The sequence below is a fragment of the Schistocerca serialis genome, chromosome 9 (genome assembly GCF_023864345.2).
Source record: "Schistocerca serialis cubense isolate TAMUIC-IGC-003099 chromosome 9, iqSchSeri2.2, whole genome shotgun sequence".
In the NCBI taxonomy this organism is placed as follows: domain Eukaryota; kingdom Metazoa; phylum Arthropoda; class Insecta; order Orthoptera; family Acrididae; genus Schistocerca; species Schistocerca serialis.
Genome location: NC_064646.1, coordinates 15,978,098 through 16,001,891, shown reverse-complemented (window position 1 = coordinate 16,001,891; position 23,794 = coordinate 15,978,098). Strand labels below are relative to the sequence as shown.

Genomic DNA, 23,794 nt, shown 5'->3' with positions numbered 1-23,794 from the left:
ATTCATAAAACTTTGAAAGCATGATCAGGAAGGATTCAGGATTCATATTCATAGTAGTGGAAGCTCAAAAACGTAACAAAATGCATTTTTTTACATGTGAAATTTCATCATTTTTTCACTTACTACTGGCTGTATTTGTTGCTATAGTTACATGTGTATGAAACTCTAGAGTTTATTTAATTTATGAAAAAATGAATGAACTGTTACGTTTTAAACTTCTTGTTTAGAAAAAACTCAAATTTTACAGTTAATTATTTCAATTTTTACCATAGTTTTTAATAGATTTGGAAAATTCTAGAGTTTCATATATCTGTAAGTACTGCTTGTATGCTGTGCAAAATTCACCGAAGAATCTCTCTTACTTAGGAAGAAAAGTGTACCTACAGAAACAAATGCAGCCTGTAGTAAGTGAAAAAAATGACGAAATTCCACATGTAAAAAAAGGTATTTTGCTACGTTTTTGAGCTTCCACTACTATGAGTATGAATCCTGAATCCTTCCTGGTCATGCTGACAAAGTTTTATGAATTTATTTGTAAAAGTATAGACAGTAGAAATTAAAATATCCTGTGGTGCCTCTCCTGCTCCAAGTCGGCCCGTTTGATGTCCTACCCCCCTTAAGATTCAGATTTCAGTACGAAATGGTAGTCTAGATCCAGTTAAATTGACTTTTTTTTTGTATTACCACAGACACAATAAGAACGAACGTATACTGATCGTTGTCACTAGGAAAAACAGAACAGAGTAATATCTGCCAAAAACCATAGAGATTAATTACATAATGTCAAAGGTAACATTTCCTTCCCTGTTCATGTATACACATATCTCACTAAACAAACAACGTAAACATGGTAATATCAATTCGTACTCTTTTCTTGTGTTTCCAGCACAGAATTATATTTAGCTTTCAGAATACGTCCAGATAATGTAAACAGGTGAGCTACTGTGTCCTGTATTTTTGTGATGGCCATTTGCGCAAGCTGTTTTATGTTTTTAAATATTGTAGTTATCAGGAAACATGCCACGGCTAAATTTTTTGTATACGCCAGGTACAGCCAGCAAGGAGCACTGCTGTCGCAGCGTCTGCGCGACATCGCCGCCGCCAGCGGCGACTCCCCGGCTTCCGACGAGTCGGGCAGCAGCGAGGAGAAGCCGACGGAGAGCGAGGACGCCGAGCAGGTGGTGGGCGCCGACCCGCCGGGCCCCAGCGTCGCGCAGGTCAAGCCGCAGGCGCTCGCGCTCGCCGGACCCGGGGGCGTGGCCGCCGCCGCCCCCATGGGCACGGCGCTCGTCGGTCCCGGCGGACTCGCCGTCGCCGCCCCCGCCGCCACCGCAATCGCCGGCCCCGCGGGCGGCACCCCTCCCATCGGGATAGTCCCGGCGTCGCAGGCCTACAAGCAGTACCTGGAGGCCCAGAAGGTAGTCGAGAACCACAGGAAGCAGCAGCAGCAGCAACAGCAGAACCGTAGACCCGCCTTCATCGCATACAACGCGTAGAGCATACGAAAGGGAATCAACATAACACTTCTGAAGGCTTCCTAGTCCATTTAACCACTGAATCCTACGAAATTCCTTAACAGAAAGTTGCTATTTGTGTTAAAATGCCGCCCCCTCCCTACCACCCTCCCCACAGATCCACACACATGCCTTTGTTATCATTGATATATCGATGCCCTGCGTTACTAAGGTTCCTTTCCTGACGAAGCATCGAAGTCTCCACTGTACTTGTGTCAGAATACAATTCGTTCGCACAAAAATATCTGACAAAAAAGTTAGTAGTAGACCGGAGACCCTTCCACTCCACCTAACAGTACAAATGACTGCCTTGGAGTTTCTGTATCCACGTCAGTCAAACAAAGGACACACAGTATTCTTCAGGCGTGAGAATTGAAACAAACACTTACTGTTATTCTCCTTAACCGCGAGTACATGAAATCTGAGTTCCTTACTTCTGACGTGTCTTGTTTATAGAAATACACGAATTGTCGTTCAACTCTCAGTAGTTTTGCTTCTTTTCAACTGAAATGGTGTTCTACAAGTTTTGTAAATTTCATTTCAATAATTGTTTTTATGTTCATTAGACAGCAGCAACTTTCCAGCCCCATATTCCTTCCATACACGATCCCATGTCGAGCTTTCATGATAGTCCAGTGCTCTGAGATGGCCCTCGACTAAACGTGCTTCCTATTTGGGTGCAGTCCGCAGCCACTGCAGCTGACCTGCAGTCTCAACTTATGACAGGACCTCAGCTCTCGGTCAGGACAGGACAGCTTGTGACGTTTGTGACTTTTAATGACATCTTAGTATTTTTAACAGGGAGTGACTTCCGTTTCGACAGATGACTGTCATCACGTAGCGACTATTTGACATTTACTACACAGGAAGACGAACTGTGTGACTTACTTTGTGTGGAGACTGCATCAGCTGTTGCGATTTCATTAGAAATTTTGCTGTCAGAAAGCACCTTTTATTTATACTTTTTTATTGTGAATATTGCAGCTTGAGTGAGAGTGAAAATTGTAATTCAGACGTTACTATAGTGGCGTGTGAAATCTTAAATAAAATTGTTGCTAAATGCTAAAACAGTTGTTTCTTTCTATCTGCTCTTTATATCAAATTCGCTATCTCCTCTACCATAAAAACGTATTGCCTGCCTATTCCTACTGACCAATAAAACTTTGTATACTAACTTCTCACAACAATATCTTACCCCACTTATGTGGTGCGAAAGCAACAAGTTTGCTTTGCTGCGTAATGTAAACATTTTTTCCCGGAGAACTTGCAAATATAGAAATATTTTAGCTTCGATAAAGGGATACATTTTGTTTATCTATGAATGTACCTTGTGCTAAATTTCTCGCGTAAAAATTATAGAAGTACAGGAGACATTAATGGCCGCCAGCACAAATCATCTCCCACCTTGCACATCGTTTTAGACATTTAGACAGTGTTGTTACTAACGTTCTTCTTAATCACTGCATTTATCTGATGCGAAATGTGTCCTCAATTCAGCTGTTTGTAAAACAACAATCTACTAATTCATGCTGACCACAGTAAACTGTGCTGTAAAGTTATCTTGTGCTGAGATACACCCATTAGCCCGTAACATTACGTTCGAAATCATAATGAACTGAGGTGCGTGTTCTGTGGATCTACAGTCACAGACAGAAAGTATGGTACCTGAAAATTCTAGACAGTATTATCGTATTTTTGTCTTGCTAGGTTCTCCTGCAGTCAGCTGCGATCTGCTCCCTCCGCGGAAACAAATTTCGATAGATATTTGGGGGTCGTTAAAATGGTATTTAGGTATTTACTTCTAATTATTCCGCAGTCATTCATTTCTTTTGCTCTCTGGCGGGCCAAAAATCGTTTTTCGCGTAAGTGCCGTTAAATGATGTGCAACACACGAAATACTAGGTAGTAATTGCATAAATAACAGTTTCTATATTTTAAGCTCTCATTCAACCTTTGGAATTTTCATCAGGGATGCCACACTCTTTCATTCACATATTACTTTTACTATCGAGTTCAGTATTTGAAATATACTATACAGTGCTTAATACTTTACTTTAATTTGTTGTTATTCTTCATCTGGCACCTGGTCATCCTAAATTTGCCCGTACATCAAACTTTTGTAATCAGCCAAAAGGCAAGATATGGATATACTCTAGCTACAGGATAAATAGCAAGTGAAACGGAAATAAGAGTATGAGTTTGTTTCTAATACTGAAAATAAAGTATATTTCATATCTGAAAAGACGGAGTCCTGTGAAGAAGATGAAAAAAGAAATTTAGGAAAAAACAAATGCGATACTCATCATCTTTGCTGCCAAGGAAGACATCCTCGAAGTAACCATTGTGTCTGACACTCATAAATGCTCAATTTAGTTGTTGGCTCACTTTGGAACTAATATTTGTGGTTATGGATTTATTACGTTGTTGTCTGACAAAAGAATATTGTTAATCTAATGATGATAATGACTACAAAATAAACATTAACAATGGACTTTCAGTAGCGAGAGCTGTAGCAGATGCCAATTCCAGATTTGTAAGCAGCGTCCCTCGATGTGCACATCGGTCAGCATGGAGCGGTGCAGGCAGTCCTCCTTTAGCAACAATGACTCATAACTGAATGTCATCGCTTGCACCCCCAGACAAAGTCACGTGTGACTCGTCCATCAGCAAGCGGCAAAGGGCCTCAAGCAAGGAGGCACATGGAAGTATCCCATGTTAGGAGAAACATGCGCTCACATTGAGGAGGTTTTCTGTGTCCGTTAGCAGGCAGAACTGTGTAGGCTCATGAACCATTTTAACACTCTCTGGGCTCTTACCAAGACACAACGATGAAGGACTTTTAGTGTGTAGCAGTGATGCAGCCTATATACAAAGTAATACGACCAGCTAATTTTTAATAAAAATTTAGAAAAGAACAATAAAATAAATGTCGTGTGACTAGGGCCTCCCGTCGGTTAGACCGTTCGCCGGGTGCAACTCTTTCGATTTGACGCCACTTCGGCAACTTACGCGTCGATGTGGATGAAATGATGATGGTTAGGACAATACAACACCCAGTCCCTGAGCGGAGAAAATCTTCGACCCAGCCGGAAATCGCACCCGGGCCCTTAGGATTGACATCCTGTCGCGCTGACCATTCAACTACCGGGGGCGGACAAAAGAACAATGATACTGTACTATGAGGACCGAAGGAAATGCTTCATATATGAGGATTACTGTTAAGTACATGAAAAATTTCAGTAAAGCTATACACTTATGGAACAACTGAATTTTGGATGCAGCTGAGATGTTTCACAATGCGCAAGTGGGTAGTAATAAACATAAGACTTGACACCACCCAGATACAGACAACAATCAGCCAAAACAGTTTGTAAAGGAAGACTAACGTACCCAAATAGGTGCAGTTGTACTACACTCTCCAGATATTATCGTATACTCAAAAAACTACCCAAGAATACCACAACAGTGTTTGATGTAATAACTAAAGATAGAAGTATTGTTGTAATATAACAACGAAAACTTCATGATCTAAGGTACAGTTATAATGGAACAGATTTACATATTTACATTTCTGTTACTACAACAGCAAGTAATAATTCGCCAAGTAGAGGAGTTGTACAAGAATATGGAAATACCTCTGGAATGCTTGCCTGAACGTAAATACAGATGCTAACCAAGCCTGCTGCTTGTTCTGTTGCTGTTCACGACGAACGGCACCTGTGCGGTGTCCTCAGTAGGTTGCAAAAGTCAGTTGTGGTCCCAGTAGTGCCGTGAGTAGTCGTGAGAGCGTTATGTCGGAGCCAAGTGAATTCGAGCATTCGCAGATTGTTTATGCTCGTTTTGTGGGCGCTTCCGTAATCAAGGTAGCCGAAGTATTCGATGTTTCAAGAGGTACCTAATCGAAGATTTACACTGTATAAAGGGGAAGCGGAGAAACATCATCCGCTAAATCACGAATGTGCCGAAAAATTAGAGCACAACTGTTGGAAAACTCAGTACAGAACTAAATTTCGCGCTCGCAAACCCTATCAGCACCAAAAACAACACGCGGGGAGCTCTATGTGGTGGGAATGGGAAGGCAAGCTGGAATTCCAAAACCACTTGTCAGTGACTCAAATGCCCGCAACAGAAAAACGTGGCGCCGAAGCCACAGAACCTAGGTTACGGAGCAATGGAAAAAAGTCGTTTGATCTGTTGGCCTCGTTTCGCTCTGTTTACAATTCCTGGTCGAGCGTACGTCCCAAGAGTGAAACATGGCGGAGGTTCGGTGATGATATGGGCAGCCGTATCGTGGTATTCCAAGCATCCCATGGCTATTCTGCAAGTTCACATTACTGCCAAGGATTATGTGACCATTTCGGCTTATCTGGTACAAAATTTGTTCTCCAAATGTGACATCTGGAAGCTGTTTTGAGTGCCAACGGGTTTCATGGACCCTATTACATATGGCAATGTGACGTGTTTTTGGTGTTTCCGTATTTTTATCAAACACTTGTATCATTACGAGCATCATTGCCATACCCGCATTGGTATTAAAGCAGTCTTATGTAGATTATCTTCGCGATTTACGAGTACCTACAAGCAGGGAAGATGTTGGCATGCTTAAATTAGCCGATCTGTAATTATAAGAAACCATTGCCCGATCAGGTAACCATGGAAAATAACGTTTTTGAGATGAATTAGACTGAATTCTCTTAGATGCTCTGAGGCGATATGAAGGTTTCCACTCTTTCACTTTTAACTCAGCGTCATCATTGTCAGAGAAGTCCAAGATCATATCGGCAGTAATAATTTGAGGCTCGAGATGGCATACAGGAAAACATTGGCCATCTAGAAATACCCATAATGAGTTTCATTAGTTGATACTAATTTTTAATGACCTGGAGTACTGTACCATAATAATTTCGTCAATAATCTGAGGCAAAGTTTTCTTTACACAAGTTGTTACTGTGTGACACAAATTTTTGCTAATGAAATTCGTTACTATCTACGTCTCATTCAAAGAGAAATTTAGTAATCTGAGATCCATAATAATGCCGCAGCAGCTGTTTACTTCTTCTTCTATTTCTTGTGCCTCTGTTCTGCATCGACGCATGATTGGAATCGTTATGAACGGATTTGTCAGGGTTAATTTAAGGGGTGACCGGATGCCGTTCCCGTCGCCACCTCATCACCCATCGGGACGTAATATGCGTGCCTCAATTGCCTGCATGAGGAAGTGGGCGAAAGTTTTCTAAACGTTTGTGAATCAACTGAGGCACGACTTGGGAACCTGTCACGTATTCACCTAAATGCGATGCGGAAAACTGCCTAAAAGCCACATCCATGCTGGCTGGCACACCGACTGTCGTCGTTAATCCACAGGGCTGATTCGATCCGGGGCCGGTAAAACTTCCTCGTTCCGGAAGCCGCGCTTTGATATGCACAGCTCTCCGGGCGCGTTGTACACGCGCTACTTTGTGATAAAATTTTAATTTATGATACAACTTATCGATTATTTCTGCACATAGCATAATTTTCAATGCAAGCAGATAGACTCTTCATTTTCTGGAGTTCTTAATGACAGATTTTAAAGGAGTACGCAAAGCTATTCGACAACGAAGTGAGATTTACGAGGAGATACGGCTGTTGTATTTGTGGACAACAAACCCTAGCAATGGTCTTATAATAACTTAAAGACTAGTATGAAATGCATTCAACTTAATTTATAGCATGTAAATCGTGTGAAGCGTGTGTTTAGTTGGATAAGCGTATAAGACGAGGTTTCAATCCCACTCACGTGCAAGAATTTTCCTGCCGCTTAACCCTTCCCGCGCCGTACCTGATAAATGGCAGATTTCACCGCAGTTCAGAGGTCACATTAAACTGTGAGTCCCTGCAGTTGGAGGCAACGGGATACAACCTCCAGTACGATCGGACATAATAAAACACTGTGGTGGTCATTCACAGTTCTACATTCTATGACAGCAATATGAAGCGTGAAATGGTGTTATATTATGTATACTCCATTAGTCCTGTGTTTCTACTTGATCAGTTCGCAAAGCTCATAACAATTAAAGAGAGACATGGAATCAGCTGTTATATTACTATACAATTGACAGTTTTATTGGAGAGTCTGACGTGCATGCAGACTTATTTATCTCACCTAGGACATTTTACGAAGTAAGTTTCCACCACTAATACCTGAAACAGTCGGCATATCTAAAATAAAGACTCAGCAGATTAAACAAACGAACGAAACCACACCATCACATACATGCAGACACACTGAACACAGAATACGATTGATGGCAAAAATAAAACATGCACCACAACCAAAAGAAAGTACGTGATAGAAGCACTGGGTGTAAAATGATTGATTCGATACAGAAACATATCCCAAAACTGAAAGCAAAACCAGACACATATCAACAGTGTAGTACCTACCACGTCATTCGCAGGAAATATGAGGAAATGTAGCCGGCCGGTGTAGCCGTGCGGTTCTAGGCGCTTCAGTCTCTAACCGCGTGACCGCTACGGTCGCAGGTTCGAATCCTGCCTGGGGCATGGGTGTGTGTGATGTCCTTAGGTTAGTTAGGTTTAAGTAGTTCTAAGTTCTAGGGGACTGATGACCACAGATGTTAAGTCCCAAAGTGCTCAGAGCCATTTGAACCACTTTTTTGATAAAATGTACATCTGGGTGACAGGTAGAACGTTCGACACAAGGTATAAAGGGTACACCGTCACATGTAAATATATAGTAGAAACCATTCAACATACGCAGATCACCTTAAGTAGGAGTATCATAGGCCAAGCACAGTAAAACTCATTTGAGCGTCATAAAAATTGGTAAAAACAGACATCACCTCACTTTTCACGGAAACTGCAGCAACACATAAGAGACAACTATTTAACAACCAGATAAATTTTGGAAGCCAGACACTGTACAAAATCATTGAACACACCATGTAAAACTTAGGCTTCCAATCCTTCAAATGCACAAACGTGTGTGAATTCCTAAGGGACCAAACTGCTGAGGTCATCGGTCCCTAGACACGACTTGAACTAACTTATGCTAAGAACAACGCACACACCCATGCCCGATGGAGGACTCGAACCTCTGACGGGAGAGACCGCGCAATCCGTGACACGGCGCCTTAGACCGCGCGGCCACTTCGCGCGGCTCCTACCCATCATCAGTTCATATGGTGAGTAACCTGTGGTATTGCTTTTTATACTTTTCAGTACATTTTCAAACGATTGCACATATTCCGTCCATCTAGAATGTTTAGTACTTGGATGGGTTCGACACAAACGTCAAGTCTCACGCATACAGAGCTCGCAGGGGTTAGTTACCGAGTTATAGAAAGATATTTCGCTATGCCTGGTCACTTATCTAGTCATAAATTCATTCCACATGTTTGAAGTTAACTGCTATCCGTTGTCAGGCAATAATCTCTCTGTTTTTACTACCTTCGAGAAGTTAGAAGTCTGCAGTCCGGCAATCAGAATTTTGCTATTAGCCTTACGGACCGGCTACAGTGTGGTAACCTGATACATCTACGACATTTTTTGGATTCATCAGTCTTCTGACTGGTTTGATGCAGCACGCCACAAATTCCTGTCGTGTGCCAACCTCTTTATCTCAGAGTAGCCCCTGCAACCTACGTTCCCAATTATTTTCTAGATGTATTCCAATCCCTATCTGCCTCAACGGTTTTCACCCTCTACAGCTCCCTCTAGAACCACAGAAGTGTCTGTTATCCTTGTCATCATCATCATCATCATCATCATCATCATCATCATCATTTAAGACTGATTATTCCTTTCAGCGTTCAGTCTGGAGAATAGCCCCCCTTATAAAATTCCTCCATGATCCCCTATTCAGTGCTAACATTGGTGCTTCTGATGTTACACCGATTACTTCAAAATCATTCTTAACCGAATCCAGATACCTTCTCCTTGGTCTGCTCCGACTCCTCCTACCCTCTACTGCTGAACCCATGAGTCTCTTGGGTAACCTTGCTTCTCCCATGCGTGTAACATGACCCCACCATCTAAGCCTGTTCGCCCTGACTGCTACATCTATAGAGTCTATTCCCAGTTTTTCTTTGATTTCCTCATTGTGGACACCCTCCTGCCATTGTTCCCATCTACTAGTACCTGCTATCATTCTAGCTACTTTCATATCCGTAACCTCAACCTTGTTGATAAGGTAACCTGAATCCATCCTGCTTTCGCTCCCATACAACAAAGTTGGTCGAAAGATTGAACGGTGCACAGGTAATTTAGTCTTGGTACTGACTTCCTTCTTGCAGAAGAGAGTAGATCGTAGCTAAGCGCTCACTGCATTAGCTTTGCTACACCTCGCTTCCAGTTCTTTCACGATGTTGCCATCCTGTGAGAATATGCATCCTAAGTACTTGAAACCGTCCACCTGCTCTAACTTTGTTCCTCCTATTTGGCATTCAATCCGTTTATATTTCTTTCCCACTGACATTACTTTCGTTTTGGAGATGCTAATCTTCATACCATAATCCTTAAATTTCTGATCTAGCTCTGAAATATTACTTTGCAAACTTTCAATCGAATCTGCCATCACAACTAAGTCATCCGCATATGCAAGACTGCTTATTTTGTGTTCACATACCTTAATCTCACCCAGCCAGTCTATTGTTTTCAACATACAATCCATAAATAATATGAACAACGGTGGAGACAGGTTGCAGCCTTGTCTTACCCCTGCAACTACTGTGAACCATGAACTCAATTTACCGTCAACTCTAACTGCTGCCTGACTGACTTGTCAGTGTTTTCCAAATATTTTTTTCCTCTACGACTCTGCACAGAATCCTCATTCCTTACCTTATCAGTCCACCTAATTTTCAACGTTCGTCAGTAGCACCACATCTCAAATGCTTAGGTCCTCTTCTGTTTCCGTTTTCCCACTGTTCGTGTTTCACTGCCATAAAATGATGCGCTCCAAACGTACATTCTCAGAAATTTCTTCCCCAAATTAAGGCCCATGTTTGATATTAACAGATTTCTCTTGGCCAGGAATGCCATTTTTGCCAGTGCTAGTCTGCTTTTGATGTCCTCCTCGCTCCGTCCGTCATTGGTTACTTTGCTGCCTAGGAAGCAGAATTCGTTAACTTCATCTACTTCGTGACCATCAATCCCCATGTTAAGTTTCTCGCTGCTCTCATTTCTGCTGCTTTTCTCTTTCTTTAATTTATTTTCAATCGCTATTCTGGACTCATTAGACTGTTCATTCCATTCGGCAGATCATGTAATTCTTCTTCGCTTTCACTCAGTCTTCATCGAATGTTGTTATTGTTATCCTTTCACCTCAAACTTTAATTCCAGTCTTGAACCTTTCCTTTATTTCATTCATTGCTTCTTCGATGTACAGATGGAACAGTAGGGATGAAAGACCACATGCCTGTCTTATACCCTTCTTAATCCGAGCTCTTCTTTCTTGGTCGTCCACGCTTATTATTCCCTCTTGGCTCTTGTACATATTGTACATTATCCGTCTCTCCCTATAGCTTACTTCTATTTTTCTTGGTATTTCGAACATCTTGCGCCAATTTACATTGTCGAACGCTTTTTCCAGGTCAATAAATCCCAAGAACGTGTCTTGATATTTCTTTAGCTTTGCTTCCATTATCAACTGCAACGTCAGAATTACCTCCATCATGCCCTTACCTTTCCTAAAGCCAAACTGATCTCATCTTACACATCCTCGATTTTCTTTTCCATTCTTCTGTATACTATTCCTGTCAGCAACTTGGATGCATGAGCTGTTAAGCTGACTGTGCGGTAATTCTCGCACTTCTTCCCAACTTCTGTGATTGTCCTTTTTAGAGATGTTCATTCCTATTCAACTGTACTGCCTACTGAGCTAATCCTTATTGTTATATCTATAGCCTTAGAGAACTTCAAGCGTGTCTCGTCTTTCCTAAGTACTTCAGTATCCCACTTCTTTGTGAGTTGATTCTTCCTGACTAATCTCTTAAATTTAAGCGTACTCTTCATCACTACTACATTGTGGTCTGAGTGTATATCTGCTCCTGGGTACGCCTTACAATCCAGTATCTGATTTCGGAATCTCTGCCTGACCATGATGTAATCTAACTGAAATATTCCCGTATCACCAGGCCTTTTCCAACTATACCTCCCTCTCTTGTGATTCATGAACAGAGTATTCACTATTACTAGCTGAAATTTATTACAAAACTCAGTTAGTCTTTCTCCTCTCTCATTCCGTGTCCCAGGTCCATATTCTCCTGTAAACTTTCCTTCTACTCCTTCTCTTACAACTGTATTCCAGCCTCCCATGACTATTAGATTTTCATCTCCCTTTACGTTCTGTGTTACACTTTCATTATCCTCATATATGAAGAGATAGAGAATATGTCTTCATCTTCACCTTGCGACGTCGGCATGCATACCTAAACTACGCTTACAAATATATAATTCATGTCATAGCGTTCGGTTGGCAGAGATTCGAAACTGTCCACAGACAATAGTTCTTCCACTTTACTGGGAATAAAACTTCGCATTTCGCCTGGTTGAGTCACGGTGAAATGGCTCACCCTCGGACACCTGTCACATCCCACTAGTTGTTTTTAGTACCCTCCTAGATAACATATTAATATGTACATATTCATCTAACAGTTCCATACACGGCTTTCCCCCGTAATATCCATAGCTTTCATGTATACATTCCTTAAGATTCTCAGCTTATTTATTGTAAAACGCAATCTCCGAACATCCCTTTTCTCATCCTGTTTTCGAAGTAAAACTCCCTTATAAATCGAACATAACGCGGTATCTTTTCATATTCTTAGCTGTTATATTTAGTTTTTCTAAATTTAAGTTCTGGATCCTTATTCTGCGCTCGGTGCGTATACCTACAGACCCCCGAATATCCTTTTCCCCTTCACTCACCCATCGTTCGGAATCATTATCATGATCCAGTATTTTATTTAATGCTTCGTCAATTTATTTTTTAGTCAACTTTTGTGACGAACCCGGTTCTTTGGTTTTTCATAACACTTCTTCGACATTTCGGTTTCTAACAAGAGCAGAAGGGAGATCTCACCACTATCCACTGGTACTTAGATATCTACAGAGAAAACGCTAAAATTACGTTTCACCTCTACGGCGGACAATTTAATTTGAAGTCAACAGTTCAGAAGAAGAGGAAAACGATTGAGAACCATAACCTAAAAGTTACAAAAATGAGGAAGATAAGTGTTAGATAAGCAGCAACGGTGTAAGCACACGTCACGCCCTGATTTCTGGTATTAATAATTATACAGTGTCGTAATTCTATGGATAGTCTATGGATAGTTAGTTAGTCGGTTAGTTAGTTACATGTTCCAGGGATCATTTCGCACGATGTATCGTTTTACATTCACATCACAAGTTAATTTGTACATACGGTTACATTATGAACATTTCTAAGTACTGTATTTCTTTTTTTACAAGAAAGAAAAAAGACAAACGGATGTGTGTCAGTAATACCAAACCAAGAACTTTTACAAATTCCAGTAACAGAAATTCTTCTACGGAACGGAACGAGTTTTCAAGGAGAAACTTTCTCAGTTTGTTACTAAATTTTACTTTGCTGTTCAAAAAAAAAAATGTTCAAATGTGTGTGAAATCTTATGGGACTTAACTGCTAAAGTCATCAGTCCCTAAGCTTACACACTACTGAACCTAAATTATCCAATGGACAAACACACACATCCATGTCCGAGGGAGGACTCGAACCTCAGCCGGAACGAGCCACACAGTCCATGACTGCAGCGCCCTGAGACCGCTCGGCTAATCCCTCGCGCCTTACTTTGCATCTGTCAGGCATTTTATGTCACAGGATAAGTGATCAAACATATTTGTTGAGGCATTGTGAACTCCTTTTTACGCTAAAAATAACCTTAACACAGAGTAATGAATGTCATTTTTCCTTCTGGTATTGTAATTATGTACCTCGTTGTTCCTTTTGAACAGTAGTGGATTATTTACAACAAACTTCATGAGGGAATAAATACACTGTGAATCAGCAGTCAGAATGCCCAACTCCTTAAACCGGTGTCTATAAGATGATCATGGTTGAGCACCACATGTTATTCTCTCAGCACGTTTGTGTCCAGTAAAGACTTTCTTTCTTAAAGATGAGTTACCGAGAACATTGTTCCGTACGATATTATTGAATGAAAATAAGCAGGATATGTCAACTTACTGATTTGTCTCTCCCCAAGATTTGCAGTGATTCTAAGATCAGAGTGGCTAGACTAAGTTGCTTCAGGAGCTCCAAAATGTGTTTTCTTTCAATTGAAATTCTTGTCAATATTGAGCCCTAATAATTTTGAAGTTTCCATCCTATTTATTATTTCCTCGCCACGTGTTACACTTATAATTGGTGTAGTACCTCTAGATGTGGAGAACTGATTATGTTGAGTCGTTTTAAAATTGATGGTGAGACCATTCACAGAAAACCAGTCAACGATACTTTTAAGAACTGTGTTTACCATTTTTTCTGTTTGTGTACATATGCTTGGATTGATTACAGTAGTGGTGTCATATGCAAAAAGAACTAATTCTGCTGGTTGTATATTACGTGGAATATCGTTTACATATATGAGGAACACTAGTGGACCTAATATTGAACCTTGGGGAACCCCATAGGTGATTTCTCCCCAGTCAGAATTATGTCTGTGGTCTACATTGCTTGAATTAGTATGTACAGCTTTCTGCACTCTTTTGGTTAGATATGACATTATCCTGGGTGGCCATAGCATCAGTCCCATAAAATGTCAATTAGCTAGTAGAATAATGCGATTCATACAGTCAAACGCCTGAGAGTGGTCGCAGAAGATTCCAGTCAACTGTGACTCATCATTTATAGCCCTTTCATTCAGTTCATTAGTGATAATGTCTTGTTCTGTGGCTGGTTGTACTGTCTCTCCTTTCACAACATTCTATGTAGCCTTAAATCTGTTGTCGTAAGTACTGAGTTCTGGCATTATGTGCGTGTTCCTTGATTTTTTAATGACAGTGTAGGAAGCACACACCACGCCCTGATTTCTGGTATTAATAATTATGTTGTTGTTGTGGTCTTCAGTTCAGAGACTGGTTTGATGCAGCTCTCCATGCTACTCTATCCTGTGCAAGCTTCTTCATCTCCCAGTACCTATTGCAACCTACATCCTTCTGAATCTGTTTAGTGCAATCATCTCTTGGTTTCCCTCTACGATTTTTAGCCTACACGCTGCCTTCCAATACTAAATTTGCGATACCTTGATGCCTCAGAATATGTCCTACCAACCGATCCCTTCTTCTAGTCAGGTTGTGCCACAAATTTGTCTTCTCCCCAATTCTGTTCAATACCTCCTTATTAGTTACGTGATCTACCCATCTAACCTCTAGCATTCTTCTGTAGCACACATTTCGAAAGCATCTATTCTCTATTTGTCTAAACCATTTATCGTACACGTTTCACTTCCATACATGGCTACACTCCACACAAATACTTTCAGAAACGACTTCTTGACACTTAAATCTATACTCGATGTTAACAAATTTCTCTTTTTCAGAAACGCTTTCCTTGCTATTGCCAGTCTACATTTTATATCCTCTCTACTACGACCATCGTCAGTTATTTTGCTCCCAAATGTCAATACTCTACTACTTTAAGTGTCTCATTTCCTAATCTAATTCCCTCAGCATCACCCGAGTTAATTCGACTACATTCCATTATCCTCGTTTTGCTTTTGTTGATGTTCACTTATATCCTCCTTTCAAGACACTGTCCATTCTCTTCAACTGTTCTTCCAGGTTCTTTGCTGTCTCTGGCAGAATTACGATGTCATCGACGAACCTCAAAGTTTTTATTTCTTCTCAATGGATTTTAATCCCTACTCCGATATTTTCTTTAGTTTTCTTTAGTGCTTGCTCAATATGCAGATTGAATAACATCGGGGATAGGCTACAATCCTGTCTCACTCCCTTCCCAACCACTGCTTCCCTTTCATGCCCTTCGAGTCTTATAACTGCCATCTGGTTTCTGTAGAAACTGTAAATAGCATTTCGCTCCCTGTACTTTACCACTGCCACATTCAGAATTTGAAACAGAGTATTCCAGTCAACATTGTCAAAAGCTTTCTCTCTAAGTCTACAAATGCTAGAAACGTAGGTTTGCCTTTCCTTAATCTATTTTCTAAGATAAGTCGTAGGGTCAGTATTGCCTCACGTGTTCCAACATTTCTACGGAAGCCAAACTGATCTTCCCCAAGGTCGGCTTCTACAAGTTTTTCCATTCGTCTGTAGAGAATTCGTGTTAGCATTTTGCAACCGTGGCTTATTAAACTGAGAGTTCGGCAATTTTCACATCTGTCAACACCTGCTTTCTTTGGGATTGGAATTATTATATTCGTCTTGAAGTCTGAGGGCATTTCGCCTGTCTCATACATCTTGCTCACCAGATGGTAGAGTTTTGTCAGGGCTGGCTCTCCCATGGCTATCAATAGTTCTAATGGAATGTTGTCTACTCCCGGGGCCTTGTTTCGACTCAGGTCTTTCAGTGTTCTGTCAAACTCTTCACGCAGTATTATATCTCCCATTTGATCTTCATCTACATCCTCTTCCATTACCATAATATTGTCCTCAAGAACATCGCCCTTGTATAGACCCTCTATATACTCCTTCCACCTTTCTGCTTTCCTTTGTTTGCTTACAACTGGGTTTCCATCTGAGCTCTTGATATTCATGCAAGTGGTTCTCTTTTCTCCAAAGGTCTGTTTAATTTTACTGTAGGCAGTAGCTATCCTACCCCTAGTGAAATATGCCTCTACATCCTTACATTTGTCGTCTAGCCATGCCTGCTTAGGCATTTTGCACTTCTTGTCGATCTCATTTTTGAGACATTTGTATTCCTTTTTGCTTCTTCATTTACTGCATTTTTATATTTTCTCCTTTCATCAATTAAATTCAATATTTCTTCTGTTACCCAAGATTTACACTAGCCCTCGTCTTTTTACCAACTTGATCGTCTACTGCCTTCACTATTTCACCTCTCAAAGCTCCCCAGTCTTCTTCTACTGTATTTCTTCCCCAATTACTGTTAATCGTTCCTGAAACGCTTTGCAACCTCTGGTTCTATCAGTTTATCCAGGTCCCATCTCCTTAAATTCCCACCTTTTTGCAGTTTCGTTAGCTTTAATCTACAGTTCATAACCAATAGTTTGTGGTCCGAGTCCACATCTGTCCCTGGAAATGTCTTACCATTTAAACCCTGGTTCCTAAATCTCTGTGTGGCCATTATATAATCTATCTGAAACCTGTCAGTATCTCCAGGCTTCTTCCATGTATAGATCCTTCTTTTATGATTCTTGAACCATTAATAATTATACAGTATCTTAATTATGTGTGTCTGTATGCAAGAGAAAAAAAAGACTACTGACTCGTTTTGGCAACCCATAAATATTTTAATAATAGCGTTATGACAAAAGGAATATGGCAGCTATGTTTGTACCCCGCTTGGTAACAAGTGGTCAGCGTACGCGTTCACTGGAGCTAAAACTCGCCGCAAAAGCAGCAGGAGTCCCGCTGTCGTATTACGTGCTGCGTCTACAATGCGAGTGCGTGCAGTGGCGCCGCACGGCACTGCCCGACCACCGGGAAACGCTGCCAGCATTGTCGAGGCGCCAACGCATTCGGCGCGTGCGGCTGTTGCGGGTGACGCCACAGGTGAATCTCACGGTGTGAGCGATACGATGCCAGTATAACGTTGACACTCAGAAGTGATGCAAGCAGTAAGCAGTAGGTATGGCGAAACAGTTATCACTCTGTGCAACGTTTGGATCATTTTTTTAACCTTACAAGACGCATAATACTGTAGTATCTGATAACAGAAAGGAGGCAACTATGTTGTTTTACTGTCTTTAGATAATATAAGGAGTGACTAAGAAATTTCAGTTTGAGGGCGCTGCTGCAATGTATATGCAACGTGGCCCGACTCCGATGCGAGTGTATAAGCACCGACATGTTGAGAAGGGGTCAGTGTAGCATTCGTCTCTTTTCGACGAGCGTGCGGTAAATGCAGAAACCTGAACTACGGCGACTTTATTACCAAATGCGACCAAACGGAACCAAAGAGGTGTTATTCTTCTCTTGGCTGCCGAAGGAAAAACGCCGGTAGACATTGTAAAGAAACTGTTTCTCTACTTCTGAAAATAACCCCTTTTCAATAATAAAACATGACCTATACAAGGAATGTGACTACCCCTTTTAGTCATGGGCGAAAAAAAATTATTGGCACAGTCTTTGTCAGAACGTGCAGAATCTTATGAGGGGCCAATAAGACGTCAATTTTAATCTAAATATGGTATGCCAATGTTTACATTATAAAAAATAAGTTACGTAATTCAGTACAATTATGATATATATGCGATAAATCACTTTAACGGGGGCCACATGAGCAATTAAAGTCAATATAATTCCAGTAAACCTGCAAAAGTAAAAAAAAAAAAAAACTATTGTAGGGGTCTACATAGACATCGCGCATCTGCTAGATGCCCAGGAAATACGTAATTTTGTTTTGAAGCTGACAGCCAATGACAAAATAGGTGCAAAATTACTATTGGTGAGTTTTCAAGCAGTAATGGCGGACAGCATCAGCTGGTAATATACGTAATTTTATGGTAGTTAATTTTACTGCACAAAAAATTAAATATGTACTCCCTCCAAAAGAAGTTACACACAAACATTAAAATAAAATTATGATGAGCAGCAAAATATCTGAAAAGAATTTTGAAAAAATTATTAATTGAACTTTGATTTGGCGGGTTTTCAACACTGTCAACAAGACGAAAGAATATTTATTGGAACTAAACAAAATTGAACCTTGATATTGTGACGGTTTTTTTAAAATAGATAATTTAATTGCAATCGTCTTTAATTTAGAAATGAGAGAGAGCGTAATAATTTTCTTTTAATGACTTACCTGTTGCTGCAGGCAGTGCGATGACGTCAGCGGTGGTCCGCGCGGACGATGTGTGAAGTTAATCCTGGTTCGTGGCGTGAAGATAATGATGGATACTCCTGTTTCATTAATATTTCAGTTACGACGGTGGTCCACGTCTCCGTTGTAGTCGAATCAGCTGGTAGCACGGGCGCGATAATAATAGTTCCAATGTGTGCGTTGTCGTTACACGCGCGACGTTTTATTATTAAAAGTTTATTAATCACGCGATGCGGGTAGGTCGGAATTATGCAATGTCTTTAGTATTTACGATATACAGCCAGTTAATGTCAATACTTCGCACAGTTCTTTCACGGTGTTGCCACAGGAAAACAGTCACATGTGTTTATCACTATAACAGTCCGTTAAACATCAGTTCAATTTACGTCGTCGTCTTTAAGACAGTTTGGATGATATAATAAATGTTTGTTGATGAAATCACAGCACTGTTCTTTTATTTCACATTTTGGTTTGTTCTGCTTTCACGCAATTCTAACAGTTAGTGTCTCCACACGACAATGGTGTCTAGTTCACGGCTAATTGTCACGAGTTCACACAGTACGTAAAATTGTCACCGCAAACACAAGATATACTTTTCAGGTTTTCCTGTTCACTTAACAAGGCACGATCTCCTATTAACACAGCGGACGCACTGCAATTAATTGTTCCTCTGCGTATCACCGTCTTTCACGCCGAACTTTGCCACGTTTCTCCACCCGCGAACAGACCACGATACCACAACAACTCGCACGCTCTCTATCGATAGTCGTTCGCTCTCTCTCTGACACAGTACTTCTCTTAGCCTAACCAAAGATTTACAAAGCATATAAAACCCGAATATTCATATTCGTACAATATAAAACATAAAACAGTAGCAAAATGAATGAAGAAACAATGTGAGGTATTAACAAATAAAGAATAGTTGAAATAAATAACACATACGTACTATGACAAGGTAATGCACAAAAGAAAAAAAATTATGGACTTTCGGGGAAAGCAATGTCTTTACAACATCCATAGGAGAATGAAGAAAATGTATGGGGCAGCATGTCTGTCGGAAACCATTGAATGGTTCAAGACAGCGCACGTCCCCATATCGCAGATGTTGTAACGCAGAAGTTAAGCCATCTCAACTGGGAGACACTCCAGCATCCGCCCTATAGTCCTGATCTCTCGCCGTGCGATAATCACTATAATCACCCCTTCGGTCCCTTAAAAAAGGCCTGGAAGAGTCGACCATTCCTGTCGGACGAGCATGCGCAGCAGACAGTTGCGGACTAATGATTGCCTCAATGTTCCCGGCGATTTTGCCTGCCTGGGATATCGATTCCGGACTGTACGGCTTGCCAACGGAGATTCCTTAATTGCCCTTTATATTTAGTAAGACAATGACGTACGTAATGCTTACGTACAGTACATTACTATTGACAGCAATATAAAGTCGGTGCATAATCATTGCTTACACCTCTGCTGTTAGATCTTCTTTCAGACATAGCGAACTCTTTATTCAGCGAGCTTGGTGCCAGCGTGCAGTAATTCTTGATATACCTCTTCGTTGCCAAAGTACAATGTAACTTATTTCCTAAGCCTCGTGAAATTTTCCAAGTATGTCGTGCCGTCAACCGACATTTAAATGCAGTTTCTGTCTAATAACGTGTGTTATCTACCAAAAATTGTCAGTGTAGTAAGAAAGTCCTCGATAGCGCCTTTTGTTTAGCTTTATCACAGAATTATTATATAAATAAAAATTAATATTTTATATGATATAATTTTCATGTAATGAGACTAAAAAATAAAAAAAATAATTTCTCCTAGCACTATACAGATTCCTAACCCATTGCAGACAGTCGTGAAAATTTATTATTGTGAATTTTTAATACTTGTGAGAATACGTGAGAGATTTAAAACTAAAAACGTACGGCGCATGCAATACACGATTGATGCATGAATTGTTCACCTCAATACCGACTGTGTGGTCACCACGTCTTTAGGTTTTAAATCTTGCAAGTATTTTCGTAGCTATTAAGAATTCAGAATAACGGATTTTCAAGACTGTATAGACTGAAGAAAATTTAAACTTTTTTTCTGCATCTGGTTTGCAAGTGGGTGGATTTACCTAATTTTGGGGTACTAAAAACACTGGTAAAATCAGTTTTTCTCTATGACGTCACATTTCTTAGATACACATCTGAATAAAAAATGGTAATAGCAAAAATTGACACAATTAATTCAAACAAAAATACACGTTCAGAACGTTTGAAATCAATACTATTTTGAATGTATGTATGGGCATGATGCCAATTAAAGGTCCAAATTTGTTCAGAAGATATTTTCACCTGTAATCGACTTTGGTTTTTTGAAAAATGCGACGACAGAGCTCTTCTGTTGTTTGCTGTTTCATCACTCTCCCTGACAAGACCCCAGCAGTAGTCATCCATCATCGAAGGGTTCCAATGGCCTTGGCAACGGTGTTCCATGTTAAGAATGTCTTGGTGAAAGCGTGCTCATCGCTCCCAAATTTTCCGTAAAGAAATCAAGGTCTTTTCTGTTACCCAAAAAGCCCTTCACATTTACTTTAAAAGAAGACCAAGCAGCTAATTGGATATCTGTGAGTTTGGAATCAAAGGTTGGATCTTTCAGAAATTTTCTTATTTGTGGTCCAACAAATATACCCTCTTTCAGCTTTGCCTCATTTAATTTGGGAAACTTTATCCAGAGCTTTTAGAAACTTCTTGATAAGGTCCAACTTGATATGAAGGGGAGGCAAAATGATTCTATTGGAGTCAACCAGTCGGGTATTGTTGACATTTACGTTTCCAGCAACGTATGACTTCCTTATAGGCGATTCTTTGACTATGTAGTGGTTCTTGGTGTCACGGCTGAACAAAAGGCACAAAAAGCAGTAGTATTTCGCGAATCCAGCCTGTAAACCTGTAAGGAGTGCAACAACTTTAGAATCACAGCAAAGCTGCCATTCATGATCCTTATATTTGATTGCCTCCAGCAGCAAAGCCATAGCTTCATAAGTTTCTTTCATGTCAACTGCCTAAGCCAAAGGTACCAATGAAAATACATTGCCATTATGCAGTAGTACTGCTTACAAGTCACCATAAGAACAGTCAAAATACAATTTACATGCTTTCTTAACCAAATGAGTGATTGATTTTCTAAGGGCTTTTGGAGCGAATTTCCCACACACATAACAAAAGTTGTCGGATTGGTTCTTAGTGTAAGTTTTAAACACAAAATGTTTGCACTATCTTTCACAGGAAACACTCACTGAGGATCTCTTTCATACCACTGCCACTGGATTACCACTTCAACCATTTACCGACGATTTTTAGGCCTTCTAGCTCTCCTCTGCAAATCAAAAACAAACAATTAAACCTCAAAACATAAGAACTGCAAAAAGCGAAGTACTGAATACGAAAAATAAAAAACCTTTAAAGACTCAAAAATGGTACTTGCTAGAATATTTTGAACGGTACATTGCGATTCTGTACACCAAAATACCTACTAGTTCATGTATCACGTCCCAGATGCAAAATGGCTGTTGACTAGTGAAATTGGAGAGATTCAAGCTCACACGGAAACTTACCAGCAATCAGATATTCCTCAAATCATTTGCGACTCAACAGGAAAAGGGGGAAATGGCAGTGGTCCACAAAGTACCCTCCACCACACAGCAGACAAGAAACAGAGTTAGTGTTTCATTGTCATCCAGTTTCAAGCTACATCGAAATTGAGAAATCAATTGGAATATCTGTACCCAACTCATAAGACAGAAAAGAAAGAGATAATAATATTATCTTGGAACTCTTCCATTTGGCCCGTGTTTGCATAGAAAACAGTAATATCACAAATTGAGCCGCCTTGATGCAAAACACCTTGCTTTTCGTTTATTTCTTTATTATCCCAGACTAGTTTCGGCGACAAATATCACCATCATCAGTGGTTTTTTTTAATCAAAAAACATGCTGTAGCATACAATAAATAAGGCAGTATGAAAGTATCAATATAACACTATATTTCAAAAGACGATTTGTAAAAGTGTAATAATGTTTTACTTTGTTTGTACAACCACACCAGTTTCTGCATGTTTTAGATATTTCAAAAATCCACTGATGATGGTGATATTTGTCGCCGAAACTAGGTTGAGATAATAAAAAAATAAACGAAAAGAAAGAGATATTCATCTCTTCTTCCTCCCTCTCTCTGCTCAGCCGTACCCGGCGTGTGATTGTAGCACTGACGATGCTGCTCAGTGAACACATCACTGTCAAACAATGCGATTCGGGTGGCACTTGAGCGGTGTGCGAGGCGTACCACAGATAGTCAAACTCTACGCGCAAACACAAACGATTTGGAAGCAAAGCACTGTCGGCCGATCGCTGTGACCGAGCGGTTCTAGGCTTTTCGGTCCGGAACCGCGCTGCTGCTACGGTTGTTGTTGTTGTTGTGGTCTTCAGTCCTGAGACTGGTTTGATGCAGCTCTCCATGCTACTCTATCCTGTGCAAGCTTTTTCATCTCCCAGTACCTACTGCAACCTACATCCTTCTGAATCTGCTTAGTGTATTCATCTCTTGGTCTCCCTCTACGATTTTTACCCTCCACGCTGCCCTCCAATACTAAACTGGTGATCCCTTGATGCCTCAGAACATGTCCTACCAACCGATCCCTTCTTCTGGTCAAGTTGTGCCACAAACTTCTCTTCTCCCCAATCCTATTCAATACTTCCTCATTAGTTATGTGATCTACCCATCTAATCTTCAGCATTCTTCTGTAGCACCACATTTCGAAAGCTTCTATTCTCTTCTTGTCCAAACTATTTATCGTCCATGTTTCACTTCCATACATGGCTACACTCCATACGAATACTTTCAGAAATGACTTCCTGACACTTACATCAATACTGGATGTTAACAAATTTCTCTTCTTCAGAAACGCTTTCCTTGCCATTGCCAGCCTACATTTTATATCCTCTCTGCTTCGACCATCATCAGTTATTTTGCTCCCCAAATAGCAAAACTCCTTTACTACTTTAAGTGCCTCATTTCCTAATCTAATTCCCTCAGCATCACCCGACTTAATTAGACTACATTCCATTATCCTTGTTTTGCTTTTGTTGATGTTCATCTTATATCCTCCTTTCAAGACACTGTCCATTCCATTCAACTGCTCTTCCAACTCCTTTGCTGTCTCTGACAGAATTACAATGTCATCGGCGAACCTCAAAGTTTTTATTTCTTCTCCATGAATTTTAATACCTAC

The 23,794-nt window shown here is 40.5% G+C and overlaps 1 protein-coding gene across 1 annotated transcript in view; it reads left to right on the top strand.

Moving 5' to 3' along the window:
- Window positions 1–2,582, top strand: part of LOC126418756 (uncharacterized) — a 136,144-nt gene extending 133,562 nt beyond the window's left edge. Inside the window, exon 6 of the mRNA XM_050085681.1 lies at window positions 1,049–2,582. Within this exon, the coding sequence (XP_049941638.1) occupies window positions 1,049–1,496 (448 nt within the window). The 3' untranslated portion in view covers window positions 1,497–2,582. The remainder of the gene's footprint in view (window positions 1–1,048) is intronic.
- The last annotated feature ends 21,212 nt before the right edge of the window (window positions 2,583–23,794 follow it).